General features: G+C 42.3%; 1 protein-coding gene and 1 long non-coding RNA gene across 3 annotated transcripts in view; one reads left to right on the top strand and one right to left on the bottom strand.

Annotated features, from left to right (window-relative positions):
- LOC133641593 (uncharacterized) overlaps window positions 1-7,525 on the top strand; it is a 48,193-nt gene extending 40,668 nt beyond the window's left edge. The window contains exon 3 of the long non-coding RNA XR_009824305.1: window positions 7,445-7,525. This is a non-coding gene — a long non-coding RNA (uncharacterized LOC133641593). The remainder of the gene's footprint in view (window positions 1-7,444) is intronic.
- Window positions 7,526-10,933: 3,408 nt separating this feature from the next.
- The window catches only part of slc45a3 (solute carrier family 45 member 3), an 88,490-nt gene continuing 82,560 nt past the window's right edge, over window positions 10,934-16,863 (bottom strand). Inside the window, exons 5-7 of one of the 2 annotated variants that reach the window (XR_009824304.1) lie at window positions 14,988-15,253; window positions 13,453-14,909; window positions 10,934-13,340 (exon numbers count right to left, since the gene is read on the bottom strand). Coding sequence is in view for 1 of the 2 variants with exons in the window: in XM_062035420.1 (XP_061891404.1) it covers window positions 14,472-14,909; window positions 14,988-15,253 (704 nt within the window). In the remaining variant the exon portion in view is untranslated. Of the gene's footprint in view, window positions 14,910-14,987; window positions 15,254-16,863 lie in introns of both variants that reach the window. The other variant, XM_062035420.1, reaches the window with a different exon arrangement.

Below are 16,863 nucleotides of genomic sequence, written 5' to 3'. Positions count from 1 at the left end.
CATTAGAGGCTTCATCGGTTCTTTCTCATGACTAGATAGGACAGCTCGAGTTCCTCAGTAAGAACCAATGAAATAGTCTTCTAAAACAACCTGGACAGTCAAGTTGTGAATGACTCATGGGAGGCTTCATCGGTTCTTTCTCATGACTAGATAGGACAGCTCGAGTTTTCCGGCAAGAACCGATGAAATAGTCTTCCAAGACAACCTGGACAGTCCAGTTGTGAATGACTCATTAAAGGCTTCATTGGTTCTTTCTCATGACTAGATAGGACAGCTCGAGTTCTTCAGCAAGAACCAATGAAATAGTCTTTTAAGGCAACCTGGACAATCCAGGAGTGATCAATTCATTAGAGGCTTCATCGGTTCTTTCTCATGATTAGATAGGACAGCTCGAGTTTTTCGGCAAACACAGATGAAATAGTCTTCTAAGACAACCTGGACAGTCCAGTTGTGAACGATTCATTAGAGGCTCCATTGGTTCTTTTTCCATGACTAGATAGGACAGCTCAAGTTCTTCGGCAACAACCGATTAAAATAGTCTTCTAAGACAACCTGGACAGTCCAGTTGTGAACGATTCATTAGAGGCTTCATCGGTTCTTTCTCATGACTAGATAGGACAGCTTGAGTTCCTCAGTAAGAACCAATAAAATAGTCTTTTAAGGCAACCTGGACAATCCAGTTGTGAATGACTCATTAGAGGCTTCATTGGTTCTTTCTCATGACTAGATAGGACAGCTCGAGTTCTTCAGCAAGAACCAATGAAATAGTCTTTTAAGGCAACCTGGACAATCCAGTTGTGAACAATTCATTAGAGGCTTAATTGGTTGTTTCTCATGACTAGATCGGACAGCTCGAGTTTTTCGGCAAGAACCGATGAAATAGTCTTCTAAGACAACCTGGACAGTCCAGTTGTGAACGATTCATTAGAGGCTCCATTAGTTCTTTTTCCATGACTAGATAGGACAGCTCAAGTTCTTCGGCAACAACCGATTAAAATAGTCTTCTAAGACAACCTGGACAGTCCAGTTGTGAACGATTCATTAGAGGCTTCATCGGTTCTTTCTCATGACTTGATAGGACAGCTCGAGTTCTTCAGCAAGAACCAATGAAATAGTCTTAAGGCAACCTGGACAATCCAGTAGTGATCAATTCATTAGAGGCTTCATCAGTTCTTTCTCATGATTAGATAGGACAGCTCGAGTTTTCCGGCAAGAACAGATGAAATTGTCTTCTAAGACAACCTGGACAGTCCAGTTGTGAATGACTCATGAGAGGCTTCATCGGTTCTTTCTCATGACTAGATAGGACAGCTCGAGTTTTCCGTCAAGAACCGATGAAATAGTCTTCCAAGACAACCTGGACAGTCCAGTTGTGAATGACTCATTAAAAGGCTTCATTGGTTCTTTCTCATGACTAGATAGGACAGTTCAAGTTCTTCAGCAAGAACCAATAAAATAGTCTTTTAAGGCAACCAGGACAGTCCAGTTGCGAACGATTCATTAGAGGCTCCATTGGTTCTTTTTCCATGACTAGATAGGACAGCTCAAGTTCTTCGGCAAAAAACGATTAAAATAATCTTCTAAGACAACCTGGACAGTCCAGTCGTGAATGATTCATTAGAGGCTTCATCAGTTCTTTCTCATGACTAGATAAGACAGCTCGAGTTCTTCAGCAAGAACCAATGAAATAGTCTTAAGGCAACCTGGACAATCCAGTAGTGATCAATTCATTAGAGGCTTCATCGGTTCTTTCTCATGATTAGATAGGACAGCTCAAGTTTTTCCACAAGAACTGATTAAATAGTCTTCTAAGACAACCTGGACAGTCCAGTTGTGAATGACTCATGAGAGCCTTCATCGGTTCTTTCTCATGACTAGATAGGACAGCTCGAGTTTTCCGGCAAGAACCGATGAAATAGTCTTACAAGACAACCTGGACAGTCCAGTTGTGAATGACTCATTAGAGGCTTCATTGGTTCTTTTTCATGACAAGATAGGACAGCTCAAGTTCTTCAGCAAGAACCAATGAAATAGTCTTTTAAGGCAACCGGGACAGTCCAGTTGTGAACGATTCATTAGAGGCTCCATTGGTTCTTTTTCCATGACTAGATAGGACAGCTCAAGTTCTTCGGCAACAACCGATTAAAATATTCTTCTAAGACAACCTGGACAGTCCAGTTGTGAACGATTCATTAGAGGCTTCATCGGTTCTTTCTCATGACTAGATAGGACAGCTCGAGTTCTTCAGCAAGAACCAATGAAATAGTCTTAAGGCAACCTGGACAATCCAGTAGTGATCAATTCATTAGAGGCTTCATCGGTTCTTTCTCATGATTAGATAGGACAGCTCGAGTTTTTCGGCAAGAATCGATGAAATGGTCTTCTAAGACAACCTAGACAGTCCAGTTGTGAATGACTCATGAGAGGCTTCATCGGTTCTTTCTCATGACTGGATAGGACAGCTCGAGTTTTCCGGCAAGAACCGATGAAATAGTCTTCCAAGACAACCTGGACAGTCCAGTAGTGATCAATTCTTTAGAGGTTTCATTGGTTCTTTCTCATGACTAGATAGGACAGCTCAAGTTCTTCATCAAGAACCAATGAAATAGTATTTTAAGGCAACCGGGACAGTCCAGTTGTGAACGATTCATTAGAGCAGACCTGGGCATCCGGCCCTTTGTGCGTCCCTGTCCGGCCCGCGTGAGGGCAATTATAAATTACAAAATAAATTTAAAAAAGTATCTATGTCGAGTGTGCAATACAACGGTGCTGCTTTTGTTTTGAAAATCGTTATTTGTATTACTTCCGTGTGGACGTATGCGCGTGCGTGATTGTGAGTGAATGTGAACAACTGCAATCACAAATTACAAAATAAAGTTGAAAAAACATCTATGTCGTGCGTGCAATACAACTGTGCTGCTTTTATTTTGAAAAGTATTATTTATGAGCGTATGTCCGTGTGTAACCTGCGAGTGAAGGTGCACATGCAGCGACAAGAGATGCATGGTTTACACCCGAGACGCTAAAAAGAGAAAAGTTGATGAGGAATGGCGTGTTTTCAACAAGACATGGACTGCCAAGCAACGTTCCCTCTAAGGTGCGCGCCTGCGCAATTGCGCACTGCTCAAGCGTCCTCTGCGCACAGCAAATATATGCCGCGCACCAAATCAAATCCCATCTGAATTCTAAACAAAATCAACATATTTATTCTATGTAATTTTGCAATGCAACTTTGAGTGACAGTGACAACAAGCGGCCCTAACGGTGTTCGTCAACACCGTTCAATTGAACACCGTTCAATTATTGTAACGTCTATCGAGATGCTTCGAGGACAGGAATTATATCGATCACTTTATTGAGCAAAACTGTTTATATTCGGACATAACCACACCAAAAACATGAGTAAAACACTTCTATCTCGAAAAACTAGTCATTTTCTGCCGTACAAACCAGGCCAAAACCAACTTGTCATCTGTCACCAACACGCATAGCACTAAACCACTGGTGCGTTTATGGCCACACAAAAAGTCGGACAACTCAAACACCACACAAAGTTACACTATGACTCCTCAGTCATACGTGTGCTTATTTTACTGTCATTTATTATTAATGTTAATTTATTTACATTAGTCATGGAATGCTGTTACACACACTATGTTGAAGTATTACTATTATTATTAATTATTATTATTATTATTATTTATCTTACGGTATATATCAAAAATAATATTGAGCAAAATTTAATTGAAATATTGTCGATGTGGCCCTCCAGCAGTGCTCGGGTTGCTCATGCGGCCCCCGGTAAAAATTAATTGCCCACCCCTGCATTGGTTCTTTTTCCATGACTTGATTGATTGATTGATTGAGACTTTTATTAGTAGGTTGCACAGTGAAGTACATATTCCGTACAATTGACCACTAAATGGTAACACCCGAATAAGTTTTTCAACTTAAGTCGGGGTCCACTTAAATTGATTCATGATACAGATATATACTATCATATATACTATCATCATAATACAGTCATCACATAAGATAATCACATTGAATTATTTACATTATTTACAATCAGGGGTGTGGAGGGGGGGGGGGATATGGACATCAAGTAGTGGACATAGAGAGAGAGAGAGAGAGAGAGAGAGAGAGAGAGAGAGAGAGAGAGAGAGAGAGAGAGAGAGAGAGAGAGAGAGAGAGAGAGATCAGAAGGCAAAAGAAAAAGTATCTGCATTTGATTGTTTACATTTGATTATTAGCAATCCGGGGAGGGTGTTAGTTTAGGGTTGTAGCTGCCTGGAGGTGAACTTTTATTGCGGTTTTGAAGGAGGATAGAGATGCCCTTTCTTTTATACCTGTTGGGAGCGCATTCCACATTGATGTGGCATAGAAAGAGAATGAGTTAAGACCTTTGTTAGTTCGGAATCTGGGTTTAACGTGGTTAGTGGAGCACCCCCTGGTGTTGTGGTTATGGCGGTCATTTACGTTAAGGAAGTAGTTTGACATGTACTTCGGTATCAGGGAGGTGTAGCGGATTTTATAGACTAGGCTCAGTGCAAGTTGTTTAACTCTGTCCTCCACCTTGAGCCAGCCCACTTTAGAGAAGTGGGTAGGAGTGAGGTGGGATCTGGGGTGGAGGTCTAGAAGTAACCTGACTAGCTTGTTCTGAGATGTTTGGAGTTTAGATTTGAGGGTTTTGGAGGTGCTAGGGTACCAGGAGGTGCATGCGTAATCGAAAAAGGGTTGAACGAGAGTTCCCGCCAGAATCCTCAAGGTGCTTTTGTTGACCAGAGAGGAAATTCTGTGGAGAAATCTCGTTCGTTGGTTAACCTTTTTGATTACCTTGGTTGCCATTTTATCACAGGAAAGGTTAGCCTCTAGAATGGAACCTAGGTAGGTGACCTCATCTTTCCTGGTGATAACAATGTCACCTACTTTTATGGTGAAGTCATTGACTTTCTTAAGTTTGATGTGGGACCCAAACAGGATGGATTCTGTTTTACCCAAGTGTATGGATAGCTTGTTGTCAGCGAGCCAGGTGCAAGTTCTACAGAACTCAGCACTGAGGATTTTCTCCACCTGTGACTTGTCCTTACCGGATACCAGCAAGGCAGAGTCATCCGCAAACAAAAACAATTCACAGTCGCATGCCGATGACATGTCGTTTATGTATATTAGGAACAGTAAAGGTCCCAATATACTGCCTTGGGGGACTCCACAGCTCACAGAGAGGGGGGGGGGGGGGACACGGTGCCGTTCACCTCTACCACCTGTTCCCTCCCCTCCAAGTAAGGTTGCATCCAGCTCCATGAGGTTTTGTTAAATCCGATTGCTCTGAGCTTATCCAACAGTATAGCGTGGTTAACGGTGTCAAAGGCCTTCTGAAGGTCCAGCATGACCATGCCGCAGTATTTGCCCGCGTCCACCTCATGTTTGATGTGGTCGGTCAGATAGAGAAGGCATGTGTCAGTGGAGTGGTTAGTTCTGAAGCCGGATTGGAATTTGTACATGAGTTTATTAATGGCAAGGTAACTATTGACCTGTTCATAAACTATTTTCTCCATTACTTTCGAAACGGAACTGAGAATAGAAACAGGTCGGTAGTTGCCAGGTTCCAATTTGCTTCCTTAACTCCTATCTTAAAATCTTTTGGTACTTGGCCTTGTGTAATTGATAGGTTTATTATGTGCGTGATGATCGGGGCAATGATGGAGGCAGAGTCCCTGAGGAATCTGGAGGGAATATTATCAAGGCCGGTGGCCTTGTTAGGGTGGAGCGCTCTCAATTTTTTAAACACCTCATCAGCTGTGACCATTTCTAATTTGAAATCATCGTTGGATACTCCTAGCTTTCTGTAGAAGGCTTTAATGTGTTCTACACCAAAGCGACCAGAGTGGTGGGACAGCTTGTTGACAAGAGTTGCGGCTATGCTGGTGAAAAAGATGTTAAGTCTGCTAGCTACCTCCATTTTGTCTGTAATGAGGGAGTCACCCTCCTTGATGCTGATGTTGGTGAGTCTTGTTTTAAGTTTCTGGCTGCAACCAGGAAGCTGGTTGTTGAGAATTTTCCAGAGCTCACGTGGCTTATTTGTGTTTTCCTCTATTTTGTTCTTAATGTAAATTTTTTTAAGGATTTAGTCAGGTTGGTTGACTTATTTCTTAATTTATTGCATTGCTTTTTGAGAGTTGAAAGGAGTAATTTGAGGTTGATATTATTGGGTTGTTTATCTACTTCTGTTTTACATTTTTGGTATTCAGAGTATTTCCTGTCTCTGTCTTTTATGGCAGCTAATAGGTCCGGATTCATCCATGGTTCCGAGCGGGCTTTGATCCTGACTGTTTTCACGGGAGCCATGTCATTTAGTATTTTTAGGAACGCCGTTTTGAAGCGATCCTAAGCAACATCGACCAGGTTGCTCGCGAGCACAGGGGACCAGTCCCACTCATCTAATTTTAAATTGAAATTGTCATTGGAGTATTTTTTGAGGGATCTGGATTGGGCTGTTATATGGCCATTGGCTTTAGGTTTAGCTATTTTACGGGTGCAGAAGGTTAGATAGTGGTCGCTAAGACCACAAATCATGACCCCACTATTTTTTATTTTAGGCCGGTCTGAAGTAAGAATGAGATCTATGGTTGACTGGGTGGAATCACACACCCTTGTGGGTAGCGCTATTAGCTGGGAAAGACCGTGCAGATTACAAAACTTGCTGAAGGATCTGAAGACAGGCGCATCTTTGCGTTGAATATCTGTGTTCAGATCCCCAGTTATAATTTTCTCCATGTTGTCTGTCCATGCCAAGCATTCTTCCAAAGCCCCATAGAAATCACTCTGATTAGGGGGTCTATAAACACTCCCTAATAGTACCGGCTTAGCGTTTTTAAATTTGATTTCCGCCCACACAGATTCCAGGTCATTGTGGTTAAGATCAGTGCGAGTTATGTATTTAATATCCTGGTGAATATACATACAAACGCCCCCACCGTGTTTATTCCTATCCTTTCTGATAACCGAAAAGTTTTGTATTTCTATCTCTGAGTCAGAAATACTTTGATCAAATTTGGTTTCAGAGAAACACAAGATTTTTACCTTCGTGTTGAGGAACATTTCTCTGATTTGGTCAAGTTTGGCTCCAGAGAGGCTGTTCACATTAAGGTGGATGATGTGTAGTCCACTGGAACCAAAAAGAGCATCAGAGTCCGCTGTGTTGTGGTACTGACCAGAAAAATTGTTGGTTATTATTGCTGTTGAAGTTGAAGAGCAAGGAGAGAGAGGAGAGAGAGAGAGAGGCATATTGATCGTCCTCCAGGTGGAGGGAGAGGGAGAGGGAGGGGCGGAGTTGGAGAGGGGAAGAGGGGGAGGCCAGGTAGGGTTGCTGGGGGTGGGGTTGGGTTTCCTTTTGGCAGGCTTTTTTGAAGAGAAAGAGAATAACGAAAATGTTTGTGTAAAGGTGCCTCTGAATCCTGTGTATGCCGCGTCCTCGACCGTCTGGGACCGGGGAGAGGCCGCGTGGACCCCCGCCATCTCGTGCAGTTCCCCGCAATCACCGGGTCGTCCTCCACCGCCGCCGCCGAACCTCCGACCGTGTCGATGAACGGGGCGAAGTCCTCCGCCGAGCCGCCGATCACTGGAGCACAGGTGAGCTTGAGCTGAGATGAGCCGGTAGCCAAGTTAGCTTCGATGGCGACGCTAGCAGTAGCATTGCTAGTCTTCGCCAGTCGGGACAACATTAACTGTGTTGTTGCAGGTCCAGTGTTGAGTTCAGTGTCTCCTGATAGTAGAAGTAATAGTAGTATTATTGACTTTCTGTCTATCCTTCTTCTGCCTCGATGTGCAGACAAGCACGATGCTAATACGTTAGCTCCAAAGCCAAAGTGCTTCGCTGATGTATTGTCGTGGAGATAAAAGTCACTGTGTATGTCCATTTCGCGTTCTTGACTCTCATTTTCAAGAGGGTAGAGTATCCGAGGAGGTTTAAAATATAAATCCGTGATCCACAGTAGAAAAAGGAGGAAGTGTGGGATAATCCGAGCAGTTGTTTGGATTCCCGATCGGGAGCGAAAGAGAGTGCGACCGCTCATCTCTGCGTCCAGATTTTTTTTTAGATAGGACAGCTCAAGTTCTTCGGCAAGAACCGATGAAATAGTTTTCTAAGACAACCTGGACAGTCCAATTGTGAACGATTCATTAGAGGCTTCATCGGTTCTTTCTCATGACTAGATAGGACAGCTCGAGTTGACACTTAATTTTTTATTTTTTTGTTGAGCGCCTTTCAACAGCTTCATGGAACCTTCTGGAGCAGGGCGTCTCAAACTTATTCTCCCTAAGCACCACCGTAATGACCCACATTAACATGCAGTAGTGTAGCAGGCCTAAGTATTCATTAAAAACAAGGCAGAGGTTTATATTAATATAGCCGTAACACAGTTTGAACAGTTACACCGTGTTTGAACATTTAATTGATTCATTGGTGTACCACTAGAAGGCGCCCCCCCCGCGCGCCACTCATCACCTCCACCTGAACCCAGCTGTCCTTGCTGACATTATTATCTGCATGTTCCCAGTATGTAAGAGCAGAGTGCAGGCCTGACATGGAATGGTGCACATAGTCTGCGTGCCGTCCCCCGTGACACTAGCACATAATGTCAGCAGCTGTGTGGTCATGTGTCAGGGAGGCCGTGACACTCACTTCCCTGCATCACCACGGGGGGGCGCTAGCACCAAGATGGTGTCAGTGAGTGTGTCGTTGGAATAACACATTGATTTTATTGCAAGCGTAAGAATAAGTTGGCACCTACTTGTCTACGTTTGGATTTCAAAATAAGGCAACGTTTCTGGACAGTAAAGAACCAACAGACGAGTTGCATTATTTCGTTTTTTCTGAGATTCAAAGATGGTCTGTTTTTGTCAAACCATCTTCTTTATTTGTTCATTTCTTCTTCTGTTATTATTTGTATTCGATTCCGTTTTGTTCTCTCCTGAACAAAACACTCTTGTATCGTCTGCAAATAATACTAAGTCTTCGCCAACTTTGCCAATGTCATTTATATACAGTTTGGACAATTTTGGTCCCAGTATTGATCCCTGCGGTACACCAAAGGATATATTTAGCTTTGTAGTATGGACCGGTTTGGGTATGGTATCCAATAGCAAGTAGTTACAGGGGCAGTATTGGTCGTACCAATTCTGATACTTAAAAATGTCAAGATGCTTAAATTTAGGGATGTCCGATAATGGCTTTTTTGCCGATATCCCGATATTGTCCAACTCTTAATTACCGATACCGATATCAACCGATACATAGTCGTGGAATTAACACATTATTACGCCTAATTTGGACAACCAGGTATGGTGAATATAATAATAGAAAAGCGCGATATAAAATCTAATCCATTATTATTTTATTATAAGATCCATTTTTTTAAATTAATAAAATAAAATAAATAAATAAATACAAATTTCTTGAATAAAAAAGTAAGTAAAACAATATAAAAACAGTTACATAGAAACTAGTAATTAATGAAAATGAGTAAAATTAACTGTTAAAGGTTAGTACTATTAGTGGACCAGCAGCACACACAATCATGTGTGCTTACGGACTGTATTCCTTGCAGACTGTATTGATATATATTGATATATATTATGTAGGAACCAGAATATTAATAACAGAAAGAAACAACCCTTTTGTGTGAATGAGTGTGAATGGGAGAGGGAGGTTTTTTGGGTTGGTGCACTAATTGTAAGTGTATCTTGTGTTTTTATATCGATTTAATTTAAAAAAACGATACCGATAATTAAAAAAACGATACCGATAATTTCCGATATTACATTTTAAAGCATTTATCGGCCGATAATATAGGCCATCTCTAGTTAAATTATTACATATTGATCCCAATTATAATCAGACACAAACACAGCATGGGGTGTAATATCAATATTAACCTCTTAAGGCCCAAGCTGTTTGTTTACATGCTTGTTTTATTTCTCTTTGCTATTTGGGCTTATTGGATCCTAATAAGAATAAAAACTAATAATCATCCTCTGATATGATGTACTTTTAGTCCATAAGTACACAAACGTGGACTTCATGTTTAGTGACGTGCTATTTGTTATTTTTACACTTTCCCCCCCCCCCCCCCCCCCCAAATTCCACTGTATGTTATACTCTTCTGACACCACCAGAGGGCAGTATAAATGTCCACATAAGCGGCCATAAGACCCCAATTCAGTAGTGTACACAATTTTGGAAATAAGAGCTAAAAGGTGCTGTCCATGCTATGGCCACTAAGCCTTTAGAGGTAATGATTTCCATATGAATTCCCCTTTATGTAAAATAAAGTCTATAGTGCAAAATAAAAGCTCTTATTTTTTTAGTTTGTAAACTTAGATGCAGAAATAAGAGTTTGTGATGAGGAAAAATATCACTCTAATCACTGTAGTATGGACCTTGGTATCAATAGTCGATTTTTGTATCAGTTTACCCACTCTCCACATTCAACAGCTCTGGCTTAGCAGTTCCTCCTGTGTAGTGGAGCATGTTTAGCTAGTCCTCCAGTGATAATACTACTTGTAAGGAATAGTTTATTTGCTGCCATGGAGACGAGGATTAGTGATTAAAAGCTGCACTGTGGAAGGACATTAGCCACTAGTTTGCTAGCTAGGACGCTACGTGCATTTATATCCATCCATCCATTTTGTACTGCTTGTCCCTTTCGGGGGTTGCTGGAGCCAATCTCAGCTGCATTCGGGCGGAAGGCGGGGTCCACATATCACGCAACCATATTTCACAACACGCTCAAATTCAATACTACTTTATGGCTCTCAATGTTAGCGGTGCTTGACTTATTTTTACACTTAAAAGACACCAGCTTGACCCAGGAACAGATTGTTTGGCACAGCACAGTCAAAATGACACACAAAGAACCCAACTTTATCCATTTGACATTTTATTGCTGACAGAACGTTATGAACGTAAAATGAACACCATCCTGTCATGGCTGCATGCGTCAATGACAAACTATATATTTTGATCTTTCTGGCCTTGGGAGTGTGAAATTGGCACTTTAAAAACAGGACATTTGCTTAAAAACATGAATCTAACAGGACATTTGGTTGCAAGAGGAGCTAAAAGAAAGCGTGGTTAATAATGAAAAGTTGATGTATTTGAGACTAGTGGTAATAAAAGGAAAGGAGTAGCAAAGAACATTGTTCAAATAACTTAGCACGTCGTCTATACAAATAATTTATCCTTTTCACAAAAATAGCCCTTATCCATTGCACCTACAGCAGATGCTACAGGCCAATAATTAAAAACATTTGTTTCTTCTTGACATAAAAGTATCATAAATAAAAACATATGTACAAAAGTCTATAAAATACACAGGCACTTAACTGATTGTGCAACCCATCAATGTTTCCTTTTGCCCAAGTAGAATCAGAGCAGAAAGAAACATGCTCTAATAAAACCATAAACAGTGCAGAAGCATATTTGTAGCCTACATTAGTGTTGACTATCTTCACTTCAAGTCCAAGATTGTCAAAGGAGTGCAATGATGTGAGGGAATGAAGGTGTGTTACAAATGTTGTGTACTTGGGATTCTTCTTCCTAATGAAGATGGCACGTTCAAGGCATGACATTAAACCTGAGCTATGAAGACAGATAAGAGTAAAAGCCGCTCTGCAGTGTCAGCAAGGAACCTGGCCAGGCGGCATACGGTATTGCAGCTGGATAGTTGTGGTCAACACTAGCGACTGGAAGAGAAGGCATCTGCAGGTTTAACTCAGCAAACTGTGAGGGTTGTCTTACAGGACGTTTCAACTCTCATCCAAGCAGTTTGTGCTCAGGACAAGATAGGACAGCTTCATAACAAGTCATTGATAAAGCAAAAGAGATGTCTTTAACCAACCTAACTAGATAGACCCAGAGAAACCTTCATTTAACTTCAAAAAGCACAGTGAAAGTCCATATAATGTTTACAGTGGGTCCCAGTAGGCTGCATCGGTTCATGCTCAAGACAAGATAGGACAGCTTTAGCCTTGAGCATGTAGTGATGAACCCTGGTCAGACATGTGAAACATCTTATAAGACAACCTAAACAGTCCATAAGTGATTAAGTCATCAGAGGCTTCATCGGATCTTTCTCATGTTTAGATAGGACAGCTCGAGTATTAAACAATAACTGATGAAATAGTCTTCTAAGATAACCTGGACAGTCCAGTTGTGAACGATTCATTAGAGGCTTCATCGGTTCTTTCTCATGACTAGATAGGACAGCTTGCGTTTTAAACAAGAACCGATGAAGTAGTCTTCTAAGGCAACCTGAACAGTCCAGTTGTGAACGATTCATTAGAGGCTTCATCGGTTCTTTCTCATAACTAGGTAGGACAGCTTGATTATTTCAGCAAGAACCGATTAAATAGTCTAAGACAACCTGGACAGTCCAGTTGTGAATGATTCATTAGAGGCTTCATCTGTTCTTTCTCATGACTAGATAGGACAGTTCGAGTCCTTCGGCAAGAACCGATGAAATTGTTTTCTAGGACAACCTGGACAGTCCAGTTGTGAACGATTCATTAGAGACTTCATTGGTTCTTTCTCATGACTAGATAGGACAGCTTGAGTTTTAAACAAGAATCGATGAAATAGTCTTCTAAGACAACCTGGACAGTCCAGTAGTGATCAATTAATTGGAGGCTTCATCGGTTCTTTCTCATGACCAGATAGGACAGCTCGAGTTTTAAACAAGAACCGATGGAATAGTCTTCTAAGACAACCTGGACAGTCCAGTTGTGAATGATTCATTAGAGGCTTCATTGGTTCTTTCTCATAACTAGATAGGACAGCTTGACTCTTTCAGCAAGAACCGATGAAGTAGTCTTCTAAGACAACCTGGACAGTCCAGTAGTGATCAATTAATTAGAGGCTTTATCGGTTCTTTCTCATGATTAGATAGGACAGCTCAAGTTTTAAACAAGAACTGATGAAATAGTCTTCTAAGACAACCTGGACAGTCCAGTTGTGAATGATTAATTAGAGGCTTCATCGGTTCTTTCTCATGACCAGATAGGACAGCTCGAGTTTTAAACAAGAACCGATGGAATAGTCTTCTAAGACAACCTGGACAGTCCAGTTGTGAATGATTCATTAGAGGCTTCATTGGTTCTTTCTCATAACTAGATAGGACAGCTTGACTCTTTCAGCAAGAACCGATGAAGTAGTCTTCTAAGACAACCTGGACAGTCCAGTAGTGATCAATTAATTAGAGGCTTTATCAGTTCTTTCTCATGATTAGATAGGACAGCTCAAGTTTTAAACAAGAACTGATGAAATAGTCTTCTAAGACAACCTGGACAGTCCAGTTGTGAATGATTAATTAGAGGCTTCATCGGTTCTTTCTCATAACTAGATAGGACAGCTTGATTCTTTCAGCAAGAACCGATGAAATAGTCAAAGACAACCTGGACAGTCCAGTTGTGAATGATTCATTAGAGACTTCATCGGTTCTTTCTCATGACTAGATAGGACAGCTCGAGTCCTTCGGCAAGAACCGATGAAATAGTTTTCTAGGACAACCTAGACAGTCCAGTTGTGAACGATTCATTAGAGGCTTCATCGGTTCTTTCTCATGACTAGATAGGACAGCTTGAGTTTTAAACAAGAATCGATGAAATAGTCTTCTAAGACAACCTGGACAGTCCAGTAGTGATCAATTAATTAGAGGCTTCATCGGTTCTTTCTCATGACTAGATAGGACAGCTCGAGTTTTAAACAAGAACCGATGGAATAGTCTTCTAAGACAACCTGGACAGTCTAGTTGTGAACGATTCATTAGAGGCTTCATTGGTTCTTTCTCATAACTAGATAGGACAGCTTGACTCTTTCAGCAAGAACCGATGAAGTAGTCTTCTAAGACAACCTGGACAGTCCAGTTGTGAACGATTCATTAGAGGCTTCATTGGTTCTTTCTCATGACTAGATAGGAAACCTGGAGTTCTTCAGCAAGAACTGATAAAATAGTCTTCTAAGACAACCTGGACAGTCCAGTTGTGAACGATTCATTAGAGGCTTCATCGGTTCTTTCTCATGATTAGATAGGACAGCTCGAGTTTTAAACAAGAACCGATGAAATAGTCTTCTAAGACAACCTGGTTCAATGCCCTGACCAAAGAATGACTGTAAAGGGTTAGTCCTGCAGTGTTCCCCTACTTGGCTGTAAAGGAAGGTGATGAGGGGTCTTAGTACCAAACTAAAAGCATGTAAATACCCTGCAAGTAGTTATGTGCACCAGCATTATTAACAGGGTAAACAGGTGTAATTGATGTAGCTGCACGTTGCTGATGATATGTTCACTTTTTATCTCCACTGCCTCGTATCGGCACACTTGATAAGGTGCTGTTTCAATGGAGCAAGGCCTCCTGGGATACCAAACGATCCTTTAGTGCATTGTTCACCTCCTCTCCACCCAAAGGGAAACTGATTACTCCACAATCTTCTCCATGGGTTTCCCGTCCAAGTCTCGGCCTTTGAGGTCCTTTTGGTCAAAGACGACGTGAGTGGCAAAATAGATGCCGACGACGCCCAAGATGGCGGAGCAGGCCATGTACGCCGTCACAGACTGTGCCAATTGCGCAATGGCGCCCATAAAAAGGGTGGGGATAACCTGAGCGAGGAGGAAGGTGCTGTCTAAAATGGCAAAGTCCAAGCCCACGCCACGGTTTTCGTATCCCAACTCCGGCTGGTCCTGTTCTGTGATTCCGTTCTGAGTGAGGGAAGCGGAGTAGTAAGTGTCCTGGCTGTAGGGGGCGCCAGCGGCGTTGGTTAGTCCCTCTTCTGCAGCCGCCAAATAGTCCCGCTTGGTTATGTTTTTGATGCCGTTTTTATGCACGTGTTTGGTCTTCCTTTTTGGCATGAACACCTGCAATTGGAGAAGACAAGCTTCAGCTGGCATCCCCACAGTCCTTCCCGACTAACCCTCATGGTGCGGACTGCTCACCTTCTTCTCTTTGTGGTAGAGGCAGGTGAGGGTGTAGGGTAAGGTCTGCAGGGTGGCGTAGGCGTAGCCGGTGAGGGCGGCCATGATCGTGACCAGCACCACGCTTTTGGAAAGGCAGATGACCAGAGCGGAGGCGGTGAAGCTCACCATGCCGCTCAAGTACACCCGGCGAGACCCGAAGTGGGCAACCATGCGACTCATGACCATGGAGAAGAAGGTTGAGGTAGCGCACTGCAGGAACAAGCCCAGACTTCCCATGCGGACGCCTGGAAGAAGGAACTTTAGTTAGCGCAGAGCGTACAGCATCCATCTCACATTGGACACAAGAATGATGAATTTGGCACTTGGCAGGCACGCGGTCGCAAAAACATCGGAAACTGCCGTAACGTGACTGCCAATTGTCAATATTGTGTAGTACTGATACCGCTCGCTTACACCCTTGTTTTTCGACCACTGTGCCGTGAGATGCAGTCTGGTGTGCCGTGGGAGATTATCTACAAACCCCGTTTCCATATGAGTTGGGAAATTGTGTTAGATGTAAATATAAACGGAATACAATGATTTGAAAATCATTTCCAACCCATATTCAGTTGAATATGCTACAAAGACAACATATTTGATGTTCAAACTCAAACGTTTTTTTTTGTGCAAATAATCATTCACTGTAGAATTTGCTGCCAGCAACACGTGACAAAGAAGTTGGGAAAGGTGGCAATAAATACTGATAAAGTTGAGGAATGCTCATCAAACACTTATTTGGAACATCCCACAGGTGAGCAGGCAAATTGGGAACAGGTGGGTGCCATGATTGGGTATAAAAGTAGATTCCATGAAATGCTCAGTCATTCACAAACAAGGATGGGGCGAGGGTCATCACTTTGTCAGCAAATGCGTGAGCAAATTGTTGAACAGTTTAAGAACAACATTTCTCAACGAGCTATTGCAAGGAATTTAGGGATTTCACCATCTACGCTCCGTAATATCATCAAAGGGTTCAGAGAATCTGGAGAAATCACTGCACGTAAGCGGCTAAGCTCGTGACCTTCCATCCCTCAGGCTGTACCGCATCAACAAGCGACATCAGTGTGTAAAGGATATCACCACATGGGCTCAGGAACACTTCAGAAACCCACTGTCAGTAACTACAGTTGGTCGCTACATCTGTAAGTGCAAGTTAAAACTCTCCCATGCAGGGCAAAAACCGTTTATCAACAACACCCAGAAACACCGTCGGCTTCGCTGGGCCTGAGCTCATCTAAGATGGACTGATACAAAGTGGAAAATTGTTCTGTGGTCTGACGAGTCCACATTTCAAATTGTTTTTGGAAACTGTGGACGTTGTGTCCTCCGGACCAAAGAGGAAAAGAACCATCCGGATTGTTATAGGCGCAAAGTGTAAAAGCCAGCATCTGTGATGGTATGGGGGTGTATTAGTGCCCAAGACATGGGTAACTTACACATCTGTGAAGGCACCATTAATGCTGAAAGGTACATACAGGTTTTGGAGCAACATATGTTGCCATCCAAGCAACGTTACCATGGACGCCCCTGCTTATTTCAGCAAGACAATGCCAAGCCACGTGTTACATCAACATGGCTTCATAGTAAAAGAGTGCGGGTACTAGACTGGCCTGCCTGTAGTCCAGATCTGTCTCCCATTGAAAATGTGTGGCGCATTATGAAGCCTAAAATAGCAGAAGGGAGACCCCCGGACTGTTGAACAACTTAAGCTGTACATCAAGCAAGAATGGGAAAGAATTCCACCTGGGAAGCTTCAAAAATGTGTCTCCTCAGTTCCCAAACGTTTACTGAGTGTTGTTAAAAGGAAAGGCCATGTAACACAGTGGTGAACATGCCCTTTCCCAACTACTTTGGC

The sequence above is a fragment of the Entelurus aequoreus genome, linkage group LG24, assembly GCF_033978785.1.
Source record: "Entelurus aequoreus isolate RoL-2023_Sb linkage group LG24, RoL_Eaeq_v1.1, whole genome shotgun sequence".
NCBI classification, from domain to species: Eukaryota; Metazoa; Chordata; class Actinopteri; order Syngnathiformes; family Syngnathidae; genus Entelurus; species Entelurus aequoreus.
The sequence above is the reverse complement of the archived record's forward strand: the minus strand, read 5'-3'. Positions and strand labels throughout refer to the sequence as shown.